The sequence below is a fragment of the Neodiprion lecontei genome, chromosome 4, assembly GCF_021901455.1.
Source record: "Neodiprion lecontei isolate iyNeoLeco1 chromosome 4, iyNeoLeco1.1, whole genome shotgun sequence".
Taxonomy (NCBI): domain Eukaryota; kingdom Metazoa; phylum Arthropoda; class Insecta; order Hymenoptera; family Diprionidae; genus Neodiprion; species Neodiprion lecontei.
The window spans coordinates 6,535,897-6,555,859 of NC_060263.1; the positions used below are offsets into that span (position 1 = coordinate 6,535,897).

Below are 19,963 nucleotides of genomic sequence, written 5' to 3' on the forward strand. Positions count from 1 at the left end.
AGGCAAAAAATTCTTTCAATCATCGCATTTTCAAAAGAAGCGAACCGTTTTTATTTCATTCTAATTTTCGTGGCGTTATTTACGGTGTGTTACTCAGGTTTTGTTATACCTTTTTCGTGTATTTTGATTGTAGCTTCTTAAAAATTGATTGAAAAACGCCATTTTCTTCAGTAGCTACGTCCAAACAGAGTATAGAATTTCGGCTTGTTTTTACATTCAAGATTAATGCACCGCAACGTTTCTAGCGGCGCCGGAGGTATCGGTTGTTCAAATGGGATGCACAGACTTTTAGCTCCCATGGCTGGAGCTCCAGGCTCTTCACCAGCATCCTCTCTGTAAAAAATATTTTTATCATTGATCACAAATTAAGAAAGATGTTGAAAATTTAGTTGAAAAAAAGCTAATTGCATAGATTGTGATTCATCTAAGCCTCGAGTTCTGTTTTCAAAACAAAGAAACAAAAATTGACCCTAATTCTTAACACGTTGCCCAATATGTGTATTACCTTGCACTGTCTGCCTTGATTTTATCCTCGCACGATATTTCTCCACAGAAAGGCGCTAAAATTATATTTTTGTTATCTAAATGTGCGCAAAACTCTTTCCAATCTTCTGCTTGTTTTATATGCTGTTTCATATCCTCAAAGGCCCTGGAAAAGACGTAAGACAAAATGTTTCTTACAATTTTATCACATGAGATAGTTTTCCTTGAAATATGATTATTTAAGTTTGAGTGGAGACATAAATAGTCGTGGCTTGTCAGCAGTGAATTGAATTCTTTATACTCATTTAATAATTAAACCTGAGCCTATTCACCTAACAAACATGCTCTTTTGTATCTCTTCCAGCAGGTTTTTGATTTCTGTATTTGCTTGAGTCCGTGGTATTGTCAGCCTGGCAGAATTATCTCTGCGCACCAACGTAACTTGACTTTTCTGTAAATCTTTCGGTCCTAGTTCTATTCTCAAAGGAACACCCTTCAGCTCCCAGTGATTAAATTTCCAACCAGGACTGTAATTGTCCCTGTAATCACCCTGAACTCTCAATTTCCCTTCAGTTTTCAGTTCACGCTCCAACTTGGTACATTCTGTAAGCAATTGCTGGCGCTGCTCAGGTGTACTAGACGCTGTGATTCCACAAGGAATAATGACTGCCTGCACAGCAGCCACTCTCGGAGGCAGCACTAAACCATTATCATCGCCATGGACCTAATTGTAAATAAATTAAAAAAAGTTTCACTCCTAATGGTCTAGGATTTGCGTGTTTAGACTTGGAAATGACGTTGTTTGAAGTGGTTTGAATTCGGAATACATGATAAAGGATGCTTGATTGCTACGTACCATAATCATAACACCTATAGTACGTGTTGTTATTCCCCATGAGTTTTGATAAACATATGTTTTTTCGCTACCTTCTTCAGCTCCTTCGACCTGGATATCAAACATTTTCGAAAAATTTTGTCCAAGGAAATGGCTAGTTGCACCCTGTATGGCTCTTCCACTTGCAGAAACAAAGGCTTCAACTGTCGTGGTGAAATCGCCACCAGCAAACTTTTCCTTTTCAGTTTTCCGACCCTTGACTACAGGAATTGCTAATATATCTTGATAAATTCTGGTATACAACTCCAAGATAGTTAGTACTTCTTCTTCTGCTTCAGCCTTAGTTGCAAATGCTGTATGGCCTTCTTGCCACAGAAACTCTCGAGTTCTTAGGAATGGCTGAGGATGCTTAAATTCCCATCTCTGTAATTAAAGTTCAGGCTTCAATTGTAAGATTTACATTTAAATATATATCCTAGGGCTACATAAGCAACATCTCTGAAAAAGATATACACATAAATTTATGTACAAACGAAATTGGACTTAGTAACATTAATGAAACAAAATATATATTTTCAATCATTGTTTGGTAACTTTAGACAGTCTGAAAGGGTCACAGTAATAAAGTGACTAATCTTTGCTGTATTTAAACTTTCTTGGTCAACAGTTTTCTGAATTTCTAATAGTTCTAAAGTTGTGAAATAGCCATTTCCATTGATGCTTCGTTACACTAACGTTACACTTGGACTTAATGATTTCTAATAATTTTCATAAAATCTCACCACAACGTTGTTCCATTGATTAAGCTTGAGAGGCAAGTCCCGGTGAGATTTTAACCACTTAGCATACGCTGGGTACATCACCGTCTCCGAAGTAGGTCTTATGGCAATTGGTTCTGCTAGTTCAGAGTCGCCACTCTTCGTTACCCATGCTACTTCAGGGGCAAAGTCGGCAATGTGCGCTTTTTCCTTTTCAAGAACACCCCGGCTCACAAATATAGGGAAATAACAGTTTTGGACCCCAAGTTTCTTTATCTCACTGTCGAACCAGTCCTTTATAACTTCCCAAATGTGGTAACTCCAGGGTCTGAGGACATAACAACCTGACACATCATAATACTCGATCATCTCTCCTTTAGTGATGACTTGTGAGTACCATTCTGAAAGGCTTTCATTTTTTTTGGCCTCTAGGCCTAATCTTGTGCCAGTTTTAGTTATTTCTTTATCTTTCGTTGCTGCTTCCTTCGCACTCTTATTAACACTCGCTGGTTTCTTTGACTGACTATCTGATTTCTTAGCATCTTTGGCAGGAGCCGGAGAACTAAATGGTTTCCAGTCTTGTCCTGAAGCAGTCTTGTACTCAGTTTTTAAATTCAAAAGAATTTTCACTTCCTGATCGACAATTTTCTTATCCGCCTTAACAGCTTTGAGGTCGCGTACTTTATCACCTTGTTTTTTAATTTCGTTTGATATTTTCTCTACATTATCGTTCTTAGTTTCAACTTTTACTGCTGCCGAGGGGACTGTTTCTGGTTTCCATTCTTTACCAACTTTGATTTTGTACTCTGCCTTCAAAGCAAGTAGGGTTTTCACTTCTTCGTCGATGATACTCTTACCTGCCTTTTCTGACTTCAACTGCCTCACTTTGTCTCCTTGATTTGCAATCTGAACAGATATTTCTGCTCCAGGATCCATTTTTTTCTCCCCTTCTGCTTTCCGAGCAGGCACAGTTCCAGGCTTCCAGTCCTGACCCGTCGCCAACTTATACTCTGCCTTCAAACTCAAAAGCGTTTTTACCTCTGCTTCAACTACTTTTTTATCAGCTTTTTCTCCTTTAAGTACTCTCACTTTATCACCTTGCTTTGCTATTTCATTACATATTATGTCCGCACTTCTGCCATCGGCTATTTTATCCTCTCTCTTTACTCCATCTGTCGCCATCACTACCGGTGTGACTCCAGGTTTCCAGTCTTGTCCAGTCGCACTTTTATACTCAGCCTTCAAGTTCAAAAGTGTTTTTACTTCTACTTCGACTAACTTTTTCTCTGCCTTCTCCCCTTTTAGTTGTCTGACTTTATCGCCTTGCTTTGAAATCTCACCAGATATAATCTCGGCGCTTCGGTTGATGTTACTTGTTTTACTCGCAGCAGGAGCTGCCACTGCTCCAGGCTTCCAATCGGCACCCGTAGCTGCTTTGTATTCTGCTTTTAGGGCTAACAAAGTCTTTACTTCTTGCTCGATCACTTTCTTCTCCGCCTTAGCAGCCTTGAGCTCTCGGACTTTTTCACCCTGCGCAGCAACTTTTGTGCTTAGGTCCTCTTCATTATTGCCGACAGTATTTAACTAAAACAAATAATCGGCACTTTTACCATTTTATTCTGACCCATTATAATGTAATGAGAAGAGATTTTGACGAGGACAAAAACTAATGGACAAAAAGAAAATGTATTGGAAATATTTAAGGAATTTGAATGCCTCGTCCATATCAACATTAAATATACAATTTAATAAACCATATGGCAAAGGATATGGAGCAAAGATAACCCACCTGTTCTTCAACAGGCCATATCAACACCTTTCACTAAATCATAGAGGGACAAACCTCTTTTGGTGACTGGCTGGCTTCGGCAGTTGCCTTAGTTGAGGAAGTAGTAGGGGAAACTACAGGTAAAGTGGTGGGAGAGGTGGCGTGACCATCAGGCACATGGAATAAAATCAGAGGCTGTTCCCTCGAAGAGTGTGGGCTTGCCGGAGCATAAGGAACGTCGCAGCGAAAGAATCCTTTCCTTTGCAACTGGATTATGTCGCCTTTGACCACCCTTTTCAGTTCAACTTCACCTAGCAATGTTACCTCTTTCTGTGAAAAAGGAGATTTTGTATGGCAATTAGTATATTTAAAATTTTGCATCATACGAGATTCGGTTTGAAGCCTAAACAAGATTTGAAGACTTAAGATGATAACAATTAGGTTTTTCCGAAAATGTTCAACTTACCCTTGTATTTTTGGCGACAAAATCTTTGAAATCGTCATCCTTTCCTAGTACTGCCTTACTGATAATGTGGTTAAAATAAACGGCATAACATGGTATCAAGTTTGACTCTTCGACCTTATCCTTTGTTACACTTTTATCTTGGCAGAGCCAAGTAAGCTTGAGGGTTGATTTGAAATCTTTATTATCAAGATTCAATCTCGCCTCAATCTCTGTTATTTTGCCATTCTCTTTCTTTATTTTCTGGATTAAAATATTTCCCCAATTTATAAAGGTTGCGTTCTGACCTTCAATCAGAACTTCGGCATCATCTTTTTCGATAAGCAGATTGGGTCCGATCCGCACTCTTTTAGTACCCTGAGTGGGATCTTTCGGATGATTTTGAACTGTAAGCCATCCCTCTGTTGCATCTAATACACGAACAGGTATCGTTTGATCTTGTGAGAGAGCTGTATACCTAGAACAATAAATCAATTACCTATTTTTACTCGAAATATGAGTTTCTATTCCTGCTCTGTACAGAAATACATAGGAAGAATAGAACCAAAAGTGCCTATCTATGCGCAAAGAACAGCACTTTCGTGAAAAATAAACCCAAAAAATTAAATCAAAATTATAGTAAAAAATTCAGTACCTTGCAGCAGTAGGATCGATAACTTTTTTGTTAAACGACCAAATTTTATCCCATTCCATAAATACGACGGATTTTGAACTACCTTGCGCTATGATAAATTGTTTTAATCCCTCCACAGTCATTCCTCGACGTAAAATACCTCTTACTGTGGGAAAACGAGGGTCGTCCCAACCATCTACGAGTCCTTCAGCTACAAACCACGTTAATTTTCGCTTTGACAATACAGTGTGTGTCATGTTAAGTCTTGAGTATGCCCAAATATGTGGCCGCCGAAGATTAAGGGCCTCTATAAACCAATAGAACTGAGCATCTCGGTCGTGGTATTCAGTTGTGCGAAGCGTATGAGTTACTCCTTCAATTGCGTCAACGATTGGGCAAGCAAAATCGTATGTTGGGTAAACCCTGAGCAAGTAAACTAACAGTTAAAATTTTTCGCCAACAGTGAACAATTTTTAGGTAAAATGGAGAGAAGAAGTCGATTACACACTTGTATTCAGTGCCTGTACGAGGGTGGGGCTCAGGTTTACAGCGATAAATTGTGGGATCACGCATACATCCGTTAACTGATTCGTAATCAATTTTGGCTCTCACACAGCACTCTTTGCCACGGCTGCTAGCTTTCTTCATCTCTTCCCACAGTTCCAAATTCTTCTCTACACCTGAAGGAGAGATTCATGGTGATCAACGAGATACAGATAAACGCTTTGTTGAAAAAGAAGTTTTGCTTCTCTTATTCTATGTCGATCAAACATATCAATTTATCATAAGCAGCAAACCACTTACTGTTATCTCTGTTCACAGAAGGCAATTTCTGGTCGCGCTGCTCCTTCATAGTGATTGCTGGAGTATCGTCAACATATGCCTTGCCCTCAGTCAACATTTGCTGGCAATATTTAAGCATTAAATCAAAGTATTGTGAGGTGTGGGTAAATCGGTCCGGTTTTATTTGCAGCATTTCCAAGTCCTGCAAGATGGCTTCTTCAAATTCGACGGATTCCTTAGCCGGATTTGTATCATCGAACCGCATGATTAATTGCCCTTGGAAATTGTCAGCGTAATATTGATTCAACAGAGCTGCCTTTGCATGGCCGATATGAAGATAGCCGCTAGCTTCTGGTGGAAAACGTACTACCACCTAAACACAAGTAAACTTCATTATCTTTCCCAATTATCAGCTATGAAAATTGGAGTTACAAGGTGAATCAAGTGGTTTCGAAATCAAATCAAAGGCTCCTACTGAGTGATAAGTAAAGTTTGTGTCAGCTCAAAAATAAATTATTTAAATCAGCCAGCAATTTACCTTCCCCATCTCAGCACCAGGTAATTCTATGAATTTTCCTTGTTCTTTTCTGGCACCTCCACCCTTCGGTGCTTTGTTCATTTTGCCGACAGTATCAGGTTTGTCTTTCGCAGGTGTAGCGTTTGCTTTAATTGTATCTATGGACGTTTTGATAGCTGGCAATGAAAGCACATGCTTATACCATCGGGTGATGTTTGGATATTTTTCACTGTCTTGCCAACGTGATTGGCTATACAGTGCCACAAAAACAGAGATATCAGCAATTGTAAACCTCTTAGAAGCTAGCCATGTTTTAGGTGTCAACGAGCGCTCCAAGTAAGCCAGAGCCTCTTCTATAGACTGTGAACATTTGAGAGGACCAATCGAGAAGGATAGCCAATGGTCAACCTCGGTTCTTTCCAAAGCACCCTCTCCACCTACAAAATAACAAATCGCATTAAAATATGAGTTCTCTACTTAAAGTTACAGAGATATACAAGAATAACTATGATATGATTTAGATATAGCTGATGTAACTCTACACAATAACTTTACCACGATAAAAAAAAAAATCGTTTACTAAAAATTAGTAAATTGCAAAGGATTTACAGATGTTAGCATGAGAAAAAATATAATGTTATTATTAAACTAAGTCAAGTGTTGCATCTAATGAGATCATAACTGATGAAAATTCCAGCTTTAGTCAGAATTAACAGCCAGATGTTGTAACATTCATTTGAATGGGTTAGTGAAATCCGTAAATCAAAATTTTGTGAAATACCTCGAATCCCCAATACTTTTATAGAAGTATGAGGATAAAATTGAACTGCGTTTTTTTTATTTTCAAAGAGTTTAACACATTTGGCAGCTAACTCTGACTGCTAGCTTCAGCTTCACGTATGTAAAATAATTCTTTCTAGATACTTGCCATACAACGCTGAGTCTATGGTACGTGCCAGATATCGAATTGCTTCGTTGTTGTTTTCCCCAATTAAAGTACCTTCTTTATCAAAGAGTTGAATATTGCTAGATCCCTTGATCTCAGACCAGGATACATCTACCTTAAGTTTCCCATCGTTGCGAAGCAACTCAGTTATGGCCAATGCACCTGTGTGTGACAATAAGTGTGTACATTAAATTACATGTACAATTCATAAGGCATATGAACATCGAATTAAGCGATAAATGTGTAAATGAGTAAAACGTAGTTAAGTTGTATGAAACATGTACCAAAAAAATATAGTTTGAATAGCACTCCACTGATAAAACTATTTAAGTGCAGGTTGATTAATCAGAATGATGCAATATTAGTGATAACAAATGTGATATCATGCAGTTGAGTTAGTAAATAGCGAGGAGAAATTTAAAGCGACTCGAGTTCAAACTTTAGATGAAAATTTTATTAAATTCAATGGTTCCCGATAAAAGCGGCTTGCAGATTTTCGTTAATCTTAAGTAAGTAAAAAATCACACGTTGCAATCAGTAGGTTATCGTGACAGCCGTGTTCCAAGAATACTATTTACCACCATTCACGCGGTGTTTGTCATTACAGAAAAGAATATTTTATTCAGTTTCCATTACCTAACGGTGGATTGTGAGGGCTTGCGATTAGTTTGAAAGACATTTTTTATCGCCTGATACTAACACGCCTACCGCACGCCGGACACGGTGCTTCGGTATCTCTCAAAATAGAAGCAGATATCCGAAACGTGTAAAAGAGGAATTTCAGGTTAGCGGAAAGGTACAACTGGCGCACGTGTGGCCAGAGCCGAGATTAAAGTACTGCATATATGTAGCCTTGTAAGCAGCGGGCTTCCGGCAGAGAGTGAATTGAATAGTTATAAATACAAATTGGATAAATTAAAATAACGTCTGGTCAATTACGTTGCTATTTTTAAGCATGCCGTTTCACCTGCGGAGCTTCACATACGGCCATGTATGTTCAACGTGTTATTATATTCTGTCATAAAGCGAATACTTTATTTATAATACACGATTACACAATGTGCAATGGCGAGGTTGAGAACCCCGTGTGTGTTCAGCGAAAGTAGAGCACCTCACAGAACTTTTTGAAACTTCATAGGGGGCCTCGAAATCTCGAACTTCTGTCAATGTCAACTAAAGGCATTATCAAGGCAGTTTCTTGCGCTCCAATTGAATTACAGTGACCATACACGGTATGACTCGGATTGAAAAAATTATTGCACGGTCGAAGAACCTGTAAGTTACTGTAAGTTAGCTGAAAAGCGAGGTTGATACTCAAGGTTGAGAACATTCTGTTATGTAAAAATATTGTTCTTTTTATTGGCCAGATGGCAGGTTTTGTCAGTCAGTAGTCCTTCGAGGTTCGAGCTTTGGACCCGTGTTGTATTTTAGAGTTTTCTAGTTTCATCTGTGAAAGTGTGAAGCCAGTGAGAGATAGAGTTTAAAAAAGGCAATATCTTCAGCTTATTACTGCTGTGCAGTAACTAGTTGTTACCTCGCGTAAAGTTCGCAATCTGGAACCCGAGGAGTTTCATTTCTTTTGTACAATTATAGAAATATTCCGCGCTAATAGTATAAGCACAATATCGCGTCACATACGTCAGTAAATCGTACATACACAAGCAGTAATACGATAATTTAACAAATAAATCCATTTTTCCATACACTCTTCCTCGATTTCCTCGTTTATTTATTTTCCTACTTACATGCGTGGTGATTCCATGGTAAGTTAATAAACGAAGGAAAAAACATCCTATACTTTTGACTCTTCCTCTCTTTCGACATAAGCGCTTCAGCTTTTCTCAGAATTATTTTTCAATCATTAATTATACACAATCTAGAAAGTTACACGCTTCTCTTCTGTTTTCATTGTAGTCGCAACGATGGTTGATAGCAGTGGAGAATACGTTCTTCAGTGGGAAGGACACGCTAGCCATGTCACAGAGAGATTCAGCGGACTTTTGGCCCGACAATCCCTTGTCGATATTACCCTGATTTGCCAGGAACAAAGGCTGCGCGTCCACAAGCTAGTACTTGCATCGTGCAGCCTTTACTTTGAGGTAACTTATTTTATTCTTTATATCTCTTTACGACTGATCGTTACTTTCATTCCTTGATTCTGAGCTTATGTTTTTTACGCCTTATGTTCACCGTACGCTGATGTCGGACACGAATTTGGACACACCGATCAAACTAAACAGTCAAATTTCATGTAGTATATTTTAGACGTCTAAAAGTGATACTAATTTTCATCATATGTGTATATTAGGAAATGTTGGAACAAGATCTGGGCCAGGAGCCGACAGTTCTATTCAGCGACATCAATTTCGAAGTTTTGAAATCGATGGTTGAATTCATGTACTGCGGAGAAACGAATATTTCGAAACAGCACTTGGAACCTTTACTTCAAGCTGCTATAGTGTTTAAGGTAAGTCTACGCGGTACACTGTTCAATTGTAATTAGCGTATAAGTCATGAAACAACCGATTCTACATGCAAGTATAATTCAATGGTTTTATGTACAATATATATGCGTTTAACATGTCAAAACGATATTTCCTTCCTAAAAATTCATAAGCGGAACTTGTTCTAGGTGCGAGAAGTTAGACATCTTGAAAATGACTAGCGTACTTGCTATACCTCAAGGACTCGCAGTAATTGAAAACTTTACATTTGGCAATAACAAAATAGTTGTGCATGTTTCCGTCACCAATCGCTCTCGGGTAACAACAATAACTTATAACGTAAATATTTCGGGAAAGAGAAAATGGTGTTGCAAGGTACAACTTGAATATACGTAGTAATTACGTAGTATAAATTGTTTGAGATTGATAATATCTGGTATTTTTTTTCATCGGTTTGCATTGTTCAAATCTGTTGAGCAGTCAAGCAAATAAACAGAATAAGAACAACAAAATACCTTTTCTTATTCAAATACATTCGTTATAAAGCAAGCTGCATGTTTTCAGTTGGGTTAATTTAGTATCACGTAAACTTTGTATAACTGAGACCTGTATTTTTCATGTATAAATGTACCACCCTTGTTTTAGATTTTCTCAACTGTGCACCTAGAAAAAGTTAAATTTAATAGTCAATCAGAAACCTAGCATGAGATTTCTTGATATGCTGAAAACATTGTACTAACTGCAGTGACTACTTTTTTTTTTCAGGTGAAAGAACTCGCTTCTATTGTCAAAAATGTGATTGGAGCTAAAAATATCAACACAGATGAAACAAGCGATTGTTTGGAAGAATTTTGTGAAGAAAATGCCAATGATTTAGCAGAGGAAAGTGATTACAGTTTATTCAGTGACAATGACTGTAGGCAGACTTTGACGTGGAATAAAATTGGAGTAGATATATACCCCAGAAACGACACAGATGAAAGTACTGATGCAGCATATCTGAATGATGACAATTCATCAACACACGACACTGATGCAAGAAATTCTGATCAATCTCAAGCAACGTTATCTTTCATTGATGTTGCACGTAAAAACATCGAGCAAACCTACCCTGATGTTCCCAGTGCTGTGAATCCGGCATTGAAATTTGATATACACAGAATTAGTACTGCAGATAGTGTAAATGCCGATACCAACATGTTTTGCAATGATAAAAGCGGCCGGCAACCTGTGCTTTATGAACAATGCTGTGATTTTGTAAATACTGATACAACCTTTGACCAATGTATGGATATCCCTTTGCCTTTATCTCAATCTCGCATCGAAGAAAAATGCGAAAGTATCTATCAGTCAATGCCTGAATTTCAAGAATTTACGAGAACCGTTGATAAATATTTGAAGGTTTACACGCACAAAAAGAGACGTAACTTTAGTGGAAGACTAGAGAACCGGCTGGTTAAATTGACTGAGAATTCACCCGAACTAGCGAATAACAACTGTATAGATTTGAAAGATGAACCGTCGAGGAATGAAACTGAACTGGAAAGCGAGTATATTTTAGGTTTAGGACCCAAAATTGTAGAGAACATATCAGATTTTACAAGTAGTGATACCTCGGAGGAAAGTGTCGTCTCAACTGCATCTGTTGACATCGACACTACTGTCAACTTTAATAATAAACATGCCAGACAAATGAAAGAGATTTTCACAAATGAGCAATTAGATCCCACCATCTTTAGATCCAATTCCATACAGTGTCCACCAACATTACGAAGAAGTGTGAGGCTGAGCCAGCACGAAAACGACGATTCCACAAACGATAAGACTCTCCAGGACATGGAGAGAAGAAGAGATATGCGGAAAAATTCTATGACAATAAAACGCAGGAACAAGGACTCAGATTACAGTGAATCAGATGAGAATAAAGCGAGTTCACTAAGCTCGGTGGCAAAATGCTCAGATCCACGAAGATCACTGCGAAGTAATAGCAAGTTTATTGCACGTAGAAGCAAAAGCCATTTATCACTATCCAAGGATATCAACAGAAGTGAAGAGAAAGTGATAGCTAATGGTAAATTGAAGCCAGATAAATTGCAGATAATAAAACCAGAGCCAGGGGAAAAGTTTTCAAATAAATTCAACACCATAGCTACTGTGAGTCGAGTACTGTGGGGTGACATGTCAGACTGTTTGGAAAACAGCGAGAACAATATTGAGGACTATATGGACTATTCGCCGAGCAAGGAGATCCCGTTTGCCGTTGGACTATTGCCGCTTCGTGCTGCCCTCGAAAGGATGCAAGCCACACCCGATTATCAGCCGCGGAAAACCCGATCCTCTGTGATGCTATTTAGGCAGGAGTTTAACGGTGTTAAAAGAAAAAGCTGTGGTGGTAGCAGCGCCGACTCAAATAATGGCAGCGCGAAACGACAGAACACTCAATCGCCGGGTGATAATTTGAACAGCAATACTGTTTGTCACGTTCGCATTACCGCGAGTCATTCACAGCCTGTGGTTAGGCCTCGGCGAAAATCGTTGAACGAGGAAGTAGCCGTCCGGACGAATATAGCCAGTCGGCAATGACACAGATTGTTATATTTATACGTAAATTCTCTCTGCATCAAATTTAGCACATTATATTGTAGATTCATAATGAGTATTCTCAGAACGTACTTATACCTACAATCATGTAGGTATTTTTTTCTGTGTTGTAATTCACACATTCATGTCGTATTAATAACTCGTTATTTAGATTTTAACATCAATTAAGTATGTTGTTATAACATCGGAAGATACATTGCATTTTTATTTATAATTTTCTTTTTCTCTGTGCATATCACCAATCAAATAACTTAATTGGAATTCTATTGTGCATACGTTATACTGATTGTCGGTACGTGTAGAGCAATTTTCTGTTCTGTGCGATCAACCCTGTTCGCTAATCTGGAATTGTTAATTTGTTCCTTATCGTTGTCGTATTTGCAGAACATGTTATTTTAATAGCGTTAAGTTTGTTGCGTAAAGTCGCATGGAGTTGAAGCAATTTAATTATACATATAATCGTTGTAAAAAAATTCAAAAATTCAAAAATTATATCGTATATCGAAATGAAATTGGCACTCGGCATACGGTGCACACATTATATATGAAAAATAGGAATGTTACTGTAAATAATTGAAGCCGTTCGTGTATATTTTCTTAAATAAAAATCTTATTGAATTATTTTTCCAATTATATTTCGTCGAACCGTAACTGATGAAAATAATTACATCAGGTGCCCCGAATTTGACTGCGAGGAAATGATATCCAAATTTTACATTCAAAAGTAATTAATATTAAGAAAAAAGACGCGAACAAAATTTCTTATAGAAATTTTATACCGCAAGTTCGTAATTTTTTTCCACTCAAGCGCCTCGTCCTATGCAACCCGCAAAGCACTTTATTAGTTGAGGCGACTCCAATGTCAGAGTGATAATACAATGAACTACTTTTTCCGCAAACAAGTAGTCGCGATTATTTTAAATTTTATGCATTTGATAAAATGCTTCATTTCCCACTAACAACGAGCTGATTGGTATATCAATTACGCACCTCACACGACGTTGTCTCGCTAACAATAAGTTGAACGTTTAAATGCCCTGGAACCACTCGCAATCGGTTCTTCTTCAATAAGATCTATTGCACTTAGGTCTCTGAAATATTTATGTCTACTATATTAATCATCTTTCTCTCCAATACATACCGAATCATTTAAAGATATAATGTGCCACATGATTGCGATCATAGGATGAGAAAATACCTGTACACAAGTAAATTTTTTTATAGAATCTGGCTGTTTTTGTATTCTAGAACAATATAATTTTGAGACAGGTGATACGATATGTAGTGGAAAATCTGTTCTTTGACTTAATAAAGATTTTTTTGTGTTGGTTTGTATTAAATGAATACTTATCATACTTACAAGGTAATAATACATATAATTATAATAATTATACACTATTAATTTACCTATTCAGAAATATTAAAATATACATGTGTCGGGGTGTTTCCGGAAAAGAAGGACGTCGTACACCATCGCTATTTTTCACTACTTTCTTACTCATTTCTCACCATAAAAATTTATTGTGCATTCAATCTGTGATTTAATTTACAAGAAACCCCGCGCAGCCATGCTTGATCTGCTGTAATCGATTGACTCGTCAGTATAACAATCGTTTTATAAAATAAAATTTTCTCATCGATTCAATTCAACGGACATAAAGTTAAAGTTTTCCGCCCGGAGAATAATAATTAATGTACGAATTCATTTCACACTCCAATACAGAACTTTCTTTATCCGTCAATTAAATACCCTGACAGATGTATATTTCTAACTACGTTCCTCCGAATACTAAACTCAATACGATATAGTTTAGGGTACTTTGTACAGTATATTGCATTATACGTATATTATAATAATAATAAAAATAATAATAATAATAATAATAATAATTGTCTCTCTCGTATTTGTTGCGGTTAATTTTTTTTGTGTTTTCTTCCTGTTTTTTCGTCTCTGTTTCCTCGTTCTCCCCATTTCCGTTCTCTCTCTCTCTCTCTCTCTCTCTCTCGTTCTCTCCGAAAACCTGCATTACACATGATTATACAATAAAGTGATACCGGAGACAGGTCAGCCTTGTTCAACCGTGGTGGCGGCCACGGATTGAGGTTGACTCTGGGGCTGGCTGAGGTTTATCTGTGGAGGCTGCTGCATCTGGTTGAGCCGACGCACGCGAAGCAGCCGGTAAGCGAGCCATCTGTGCGTCGCAACTGCGGCGGTGCCTTCCTGGCTGACGGCGACGACTTCGCGTTGCATCTGAAGCCGATGCAGCATGGCGCCGGCGATAAGGGCGGACACTACGGCCGACAGCGATACTATGACGAACAGGGCGCTGAATCCGGGTATCGGAAGACAGATACCGTAGACGACCTCCTCCCTGATCCTGCCTTGAAATACGGTCACTGCCTCGGCGTGGGCGTCCGGACTGAAGGCGAGATCCGCCTCCGAGATCACCTCGTAGAGACCGCTGACACCGACGTCCGCGCTTCTCGCCTTCCGGTCGGAAACCACTACCGATCGTTTCTGACGCGTTGCTACCGGCGATCCGCCTCCCGACGAGAGTGATTCACCGGCGTGCAGTGGCTGCTCCTTTTCCAGGTTCCGCGGACCGTGTGGGAACTTCTCTTCTGTTGGGTTGTTATCCTCTTGCTGCTGCAGGCGCCGAAGCGGTTCCTGGGGAGGTCATTTTTCAACGTGTATTCATGCGATGTATTACACAGATATTTTATCGAGGTAACATCCCTGAGTACATGAAATTTATTGTGTCAATTCACCCTTGAAATGGATCGAGCCATTCGTATAATTACTATTAACAATCACAAAAGAATATTTTACATAATAAATTCATGGCTAGTGCAATACAGGTCAGAACATAGATTCGTTTTGCAGCATAATCAGTTTTTATTCGCAAATTTCCACACTCGCAGTAAAACGGAAATGGCATATTTGCTGAGCAAAACGGTACCGTGTTAAGTCAAATTGGACTAATGGTGTACCTTCAACCTTACGACAACTAAATGCATTTGGTTTACTAAAAATCATCCCATCATCAATCAAATAATGTCGTAAAATATGATTTTTCACGTTTAAACAGTAACTACCCACAATCGATTTAACGAACCGGTTGAAACCGTTATAGTTCTGGAGAATAAAACTAGATATTCTCACCCTATATGTTTTCAATTTCCGTGACACAGCATGATGGTTCTCTGAACTTCAGAGGATTTAAACGACTGCAATGGGTATACCAAATAGAGTAAAATACACCTGACTTTAGTTGCGGTTTATTATCGCCTACGGTTGCTCTCCCAGAGTTTTTTCAAACCAATTCTATTATCCAGAAAAGTGAGAAACGTAAGTTCTCAGACGCTTACCAAGAACGGATACGACTGGCCCATAAGACTCTCAGAGTCTTCCTGCTGGGGTTCGACTATCGGTGCTGGTTGACGTTGACTCGTCTGGGCCTCGGCCTTCGGAGACGAAGACTTTTCGGCAACGGTTGGAAACTGCGGTTCACCTTGAGAGGCGACTTCACCTGCACCGTTTTCGATAATGTCCTCGTAAATAGAAGCGTCCTCGTCCACTTCGCCGGTCGTTGCGGTTGTCGTTGCCGATGCGGTGTAAGTAAGTATCGACGGTGCCTGATGGTCTTTACGCTTTTGAGCGAAGTGGCTTATCTGACCGTCCAATTGGCAATGGTCGAGGCAACCGTGCCTGCAGATCTCTACCTTCACGATGATGACAAACAGGCTGATTAGCATGGGTATTACATAGAAATTTCAAATATTACAGGGTTCAATTGATGATGTATTTAATCTAACAATTTCGGTAGTTTAGAATTGTTTTTTTGCATTGCATGATACGTTTAGGAAGTTTCTGCAGTAACTATATTTAAGTCAGAAATTTTATTGTAAGCTCCAAAATTGAAATACATACCTTAATAATAAAAATTTATATCTTTACGCTGTGAAAACTTTTTTCTAATTCTCCGTTGGAACAAAAATACGGGTGTTAACAATCGTAAAAAATTACAACCGCGGTTTCGAATGTGTTGCTTCGTAGGTGTATAAAAATAAATTAGTTAACGTAAAATTCGAATCCGAGGTAGATGAAAGTACGAAAGAAGGGAATAGGAAGAACGTCAATAAAATTCCAAAAAAGATTACGAAGGAAGCAATCATAAGTCGGTTGAATGCAGAGAATACGAACACGCGATTTGAGATATAACGTGCAACCGCATATATTGGCATACCTATACCTTCGATGTATTATATGTACACATATATAAGTATAATGATACCTGAAATTTAATTCCGTCGAACGGATCGTAATTGCAACATATTTCCGCGAAGTAATCTTTCTGCAAAGGGGAATATTTCATCCGATGCGAACAAACGCATACGCATATATATACACATACGGATAGTTGTATACGTACATATATACCTACACACGTATACAGTGATTACCGCATAGCGAAGGAAACAAATTGTATTATAACTGCAGAATGTTGTTGTTTTTTTTTCTTTTGGCTTTTTTCTTGAGGAGGGCGGCAAGAGTTTCGAGTACAACGGTTAACGCGTGTGTGTTTCGGTTGAGGATCGGTTTAACTTCCTTGAGGGAAAAATTGCCGCTGAGAGAAGCCGTTCATTGATGAAAGGAAAAAGAATATAAAAGTCATGCGTACGTTATGAGGTATGCATGTGAGTCGTAAAACCGTGAAACACGTCAAGCAATCGTCGTTGTATAAGTACCTACCTACCTACTTTGAAATCGTTTCCATATACGCACGTACCGTATAACATGATATACATATAGTATAAAAGGTATAAGATAATATGTATAAGGTAATTCAATAAACGCATCAGATTATATAGGAAGGAAATATTTACGATTTGTTATAGTTGAGATTATGCGTCGATAAGAGAATGAATCATGACCGAATTTATAACGACGGATCGAAACGCTTCTGGATGAGAAATATTAATTATTTCTAACGTTGCCTATGGGTTATTCCGTATACGCTGGGTATAAACGTGTAGTATAGAATCACTGTTCGTACCCTCGAGCGCAACAGGTTTTCGGGTGCGTAGGCTAAATCGGGGATATAATAATTCGAAAAATTCTTAACACTCGGCTTCAGCCTCGAGCCCCGCGCATGAGCAACACACAGTTTATAGTCCTTATGCTACGACGATCTTCGTCGGATCCAGTTATTACCACCTATACCCAAACCTATATGTACTATATGAAAAGCGGGCCACGGCTTTGCGTAACTTAGGTGAAAATTTACGAGCCCGAATTGATCCGAATTAACAAACATCAATGAATATATCCGATTACGAGATATATTTAATGGAGTGGACGATACCGAGGATCGAGGAAGAAGAAACTTCATCTATCTAGTTTTATTCTAACACTGTGAAGACTCAGGCTAAAAAGAAAATGATAATAATAATTATTGCTCTGAGACCTGTCGATGAAAAATCATGGAGATACTTGCAATAATAGCATTCGTACAATGTCGTAAACTCGATAGCGTGAAGGTCTTTCAAGAATCGATGTTTCAACAACGAGTCAAATGGTCGGAATTTTGTCGGAAGGTGAAATTTTTTCATCAAATAAAACACCGTTAGTTCGAATGATGGTTTGAATGATCGTTTGAATACCTTGCATTTGATGTGGACGCTCAGAGCGTCGGGGAATTTGAATGCGTGAAAGAAGGCGTAGGTAATGACCGTGGCTCGATCATCGGATCCTCGCGCCTTCAAGAATCGACTGATCATTTTCGGCCTTAGTACGCAGCCAAATTCGTCGCTAAGTTGAATCTTGTGACCTCGTCCATTGGACGCGACGCAGGACTTGACTCTCATGTCGAATTCACCTTCAATAAAAACACAATTAGCTCGGTGTACAACATCAACGTGCAACGTGTAAGACAATCTCTATAGACCAAGGAATATGAAGCAGATATGGAGCAAGGAGCAGATAATGAGTGATTCTGTGGAAAAATTACTGTCAGGACATCGAATTTACCTATCAGTCACTATTATCTGGTGAAGCCTGCGCTAAACTTGAAAAAATTGCGACGTTATGCATTTTTGAAAAAACGCTGACCTTTCCGGTTTTTCTCCGTTGATAATAATCCGATCGAGTCGTTCGGCAACTAATTTTCTTCGTCTTTTGATCCTCTACGATTCGTTTATTCGGAGCATCAAGATTGCTTCAGTAGTATTGATTTTACAAACGAAAAACGAAGAAAAACAGTATTTCTTGATTTAAATGTTTAAAAAAGGTTAAGAAATTACAGTTGCGAGTAGGAAACATAACGGAATATAACTACGGACTGTCTTTTGTGCTATGGTACAGTATAGTCGGTATATCCTGGTAGTATTATTTTTGACAAGCAAAAATCTCTGTTGATTCTACTATTACAGTAAAGTCGAGGAGTGTAGAATTATTTTTCATTTTCACGACTCGTCTCTTTTCCTACCTCGGTAATCGTTGATAGCGATGACGAGGGTCAGGGTTGAGCCCAGAGGAACAATCCCGGATACCGGCGGCGCCCACGGCCCTTTACCATGCTGAATTTCCATCCAGCAATCGACGTTATCCCCTGAAATAATAAAATCATACGGTTAGAAATTTTCTCAGGTACCGTATGATCCTCTGATGATGGTACAAAGATCGAGAGATTGCTATAATTTCGGTTATTATATACATCGGAATCCTCGTTGATTGCGGGAAGTGAAACACCTACCGGAAATGTATGTAATTTCATCTCAAAATTGAATCGAAGCTTGATTGATTCACAGACTCGTGATATAGTTATCCAGGGATAAGGAACGTGCGAAGGAGAATTTTTTATTTATTTATTTTTTTTTTGTTTTATATAAGGACGGTTGTGAACTCACCTCGAAAATCGAGCTGTATAACGTCGAGGTCAGCAATGACCATCGGTGGTTTTGAGGCAGTTTTTTCGTAATCATTGAACCATTCGCACCTGAGTCGTTTGGCCTCATCCCAGACCTCGAGAAGATCCTTGTCGTACTGTACGACGACTGTGTTCTCGTAAAACTGTCCATGCATATCCGGTTTGGTACCGCACCTTTAGTACGAGGAGAGGTTGAATAATTATTAATAGGGATAATTATCGCCAATGGAACGCAAGCGTACGTGCAAAAGTGGTGTTATTATTGCCGTGTGTAAAATTTTCTCACCTCGCGTAGGCTATGCGGAATGAAAAGAAGGTCTGTCCTGTTGACGGCGGCACGTAAACGCAGCGAGGATCGGCGTGTTGACCCTTCGAGGATACAATCCCCTCGAAGGGATGCGAGAAGGATAAATGCACGTCCATGTGATCTTTCCCGCACATTACTTCGAGAGATTCAATTGCTGGCATGCCGTCCGGCCGCTCCAGGGGCCAGACGTCGCTGCTAGACTCACCGTTCTGCACGCCAATCACCTGCGATTTTCAATATGGAATAAATAATGAGATAATATACAGGCATGCGAATCGGTGCGTTAGGGGAAGAGAACAATTAGGAGTCGGTTATGCAGTCGCAGGGATGTTTCTTCTAGCGAAGTGCGATCAATCGATTAATCGGCAACTTCGATTAATCGACGATCTCGGTTAATCGCTTTTCCGATTGATCGACTAACCGGTATTTTGCAAATTTAACTAATCGATTAATCGAAATCGACGAGTAACTGATTAATCGGAATAGTTCAATTGATCGATTAATCGAAAAAACAGT

The 19,963-nt window shown here is 38.9% G+C and overlaps 3 protein-coding genes across 18 annotated transcripts in view; 1 reads left to right on the forward strand and 2 right to left on the reverse strand.

Moving 5' to 3' along the window:
• Window positions 1-10: 10 nt before the first annotated feature.
• On the reverse strand, window positions 11-7,969 carry LOC107224958 (bifunctional glutamate/proline--tRNA ligase). The gene is made up of 13 exons (XM_015665232.2): window positions 7,803-7,969; window positions 7,149-7,328; window positions 6,242-6,657; window positions 5,725-6,076; window positions 5,429-5,600; window positions 4,942-5,343; window positions 4,311-4,764; window positions 3,920-4,174; window positions 2,101-3,660; window positions 1,340-1,741; window positions 816-1,207; window positions 506-649; window positions 11-333 (listed from the first exon to the last, which is right to left on the reverse strand). The coding sequence occupies exons 1-13, from the start codon at window positions 7,843-7,845 to the stop codon at window positions 168-170; spliced, it is 4,938 nt and encodes a 1,645-aa protein (XP_015520718.2). The 5' UTR covers window positions 7,846-7,969; the 3' UTR covers window positions 11-167.
• On the forward strand, window positions 7,657-12,832 carry LOC107224986. 7 transcript variants are annotated; one of them, XM_046736251.1, is made up of 4 exons: window positions 7,657-7,675; window positions 9,081-9,265; window positions 9,475-9,633; window positions 10,376-12,832. In XM_046736251.1, exons 2-4 carry the CDS (start codon window positions 9,089-9,091, stop codon window positions 12,191-12,193), a joined length of 2,154 nt encoding a protein of 717 aa, XP_046592207.1. In that variant the 5' UTR covers window positions 7,657-7,675; window positions 9,081-9,088; the 3' UTR covers window positions 12,194-12,832. The 7 variants fall into 7 exon arrangements, with proteins under 7 accessions (XP_046592207.1, XP_046592206.1, XP_015520769.2 ...); XM_046736250.1 differs by lacking the exon at window positions 7,657-7,675 and adding an exon at window positions 8,263-8,398; XM_015665283.2 differs by lacking the exon at window positions 7,657-7,675 and adding an exon at window positions 8,299-8,451.
• LOC107227440 overlaps window positions 12,444-19,963 on the reverse strand; it is a 41,928-nt gene continuing 34,408 nt past the window's right edge. For all 10 annotated transcript variants that reach the window (XM_046736261.1, XM_046736260.1, XM_046736267.1 and 7 more), the window contains 6 exons: window positions 19,427-19,671; window positions 19,121-19,314; window positions 18,700-18,822; window positions 17,876-18,090; window positions 15,581-15,934; window positions 12,444-14,879 (listed from right to left, as the gene is read on the reverse strand). In XM_046736261.1, coding sequence (XP_046592217.1) covers window positions 14,277-14,879; window positions 15,581-15,934; window positions 17,876-18,090; window positions 18,700-18,822; window positions 19,121-19,314; window positions 19,427-19,671 — 1,734 coding nt within the window. In that variant the 3' untranslated portion in view covers window positions 12,444-14,276. The remainder of the gene's footprint in view (window positions 14,880-15,580; window positions 15,935-17,875; window positions 18,091-18,699; window positions 18,823-19,120; window positions 19,315-19,426; window positions 19,672-19,963) is intronic.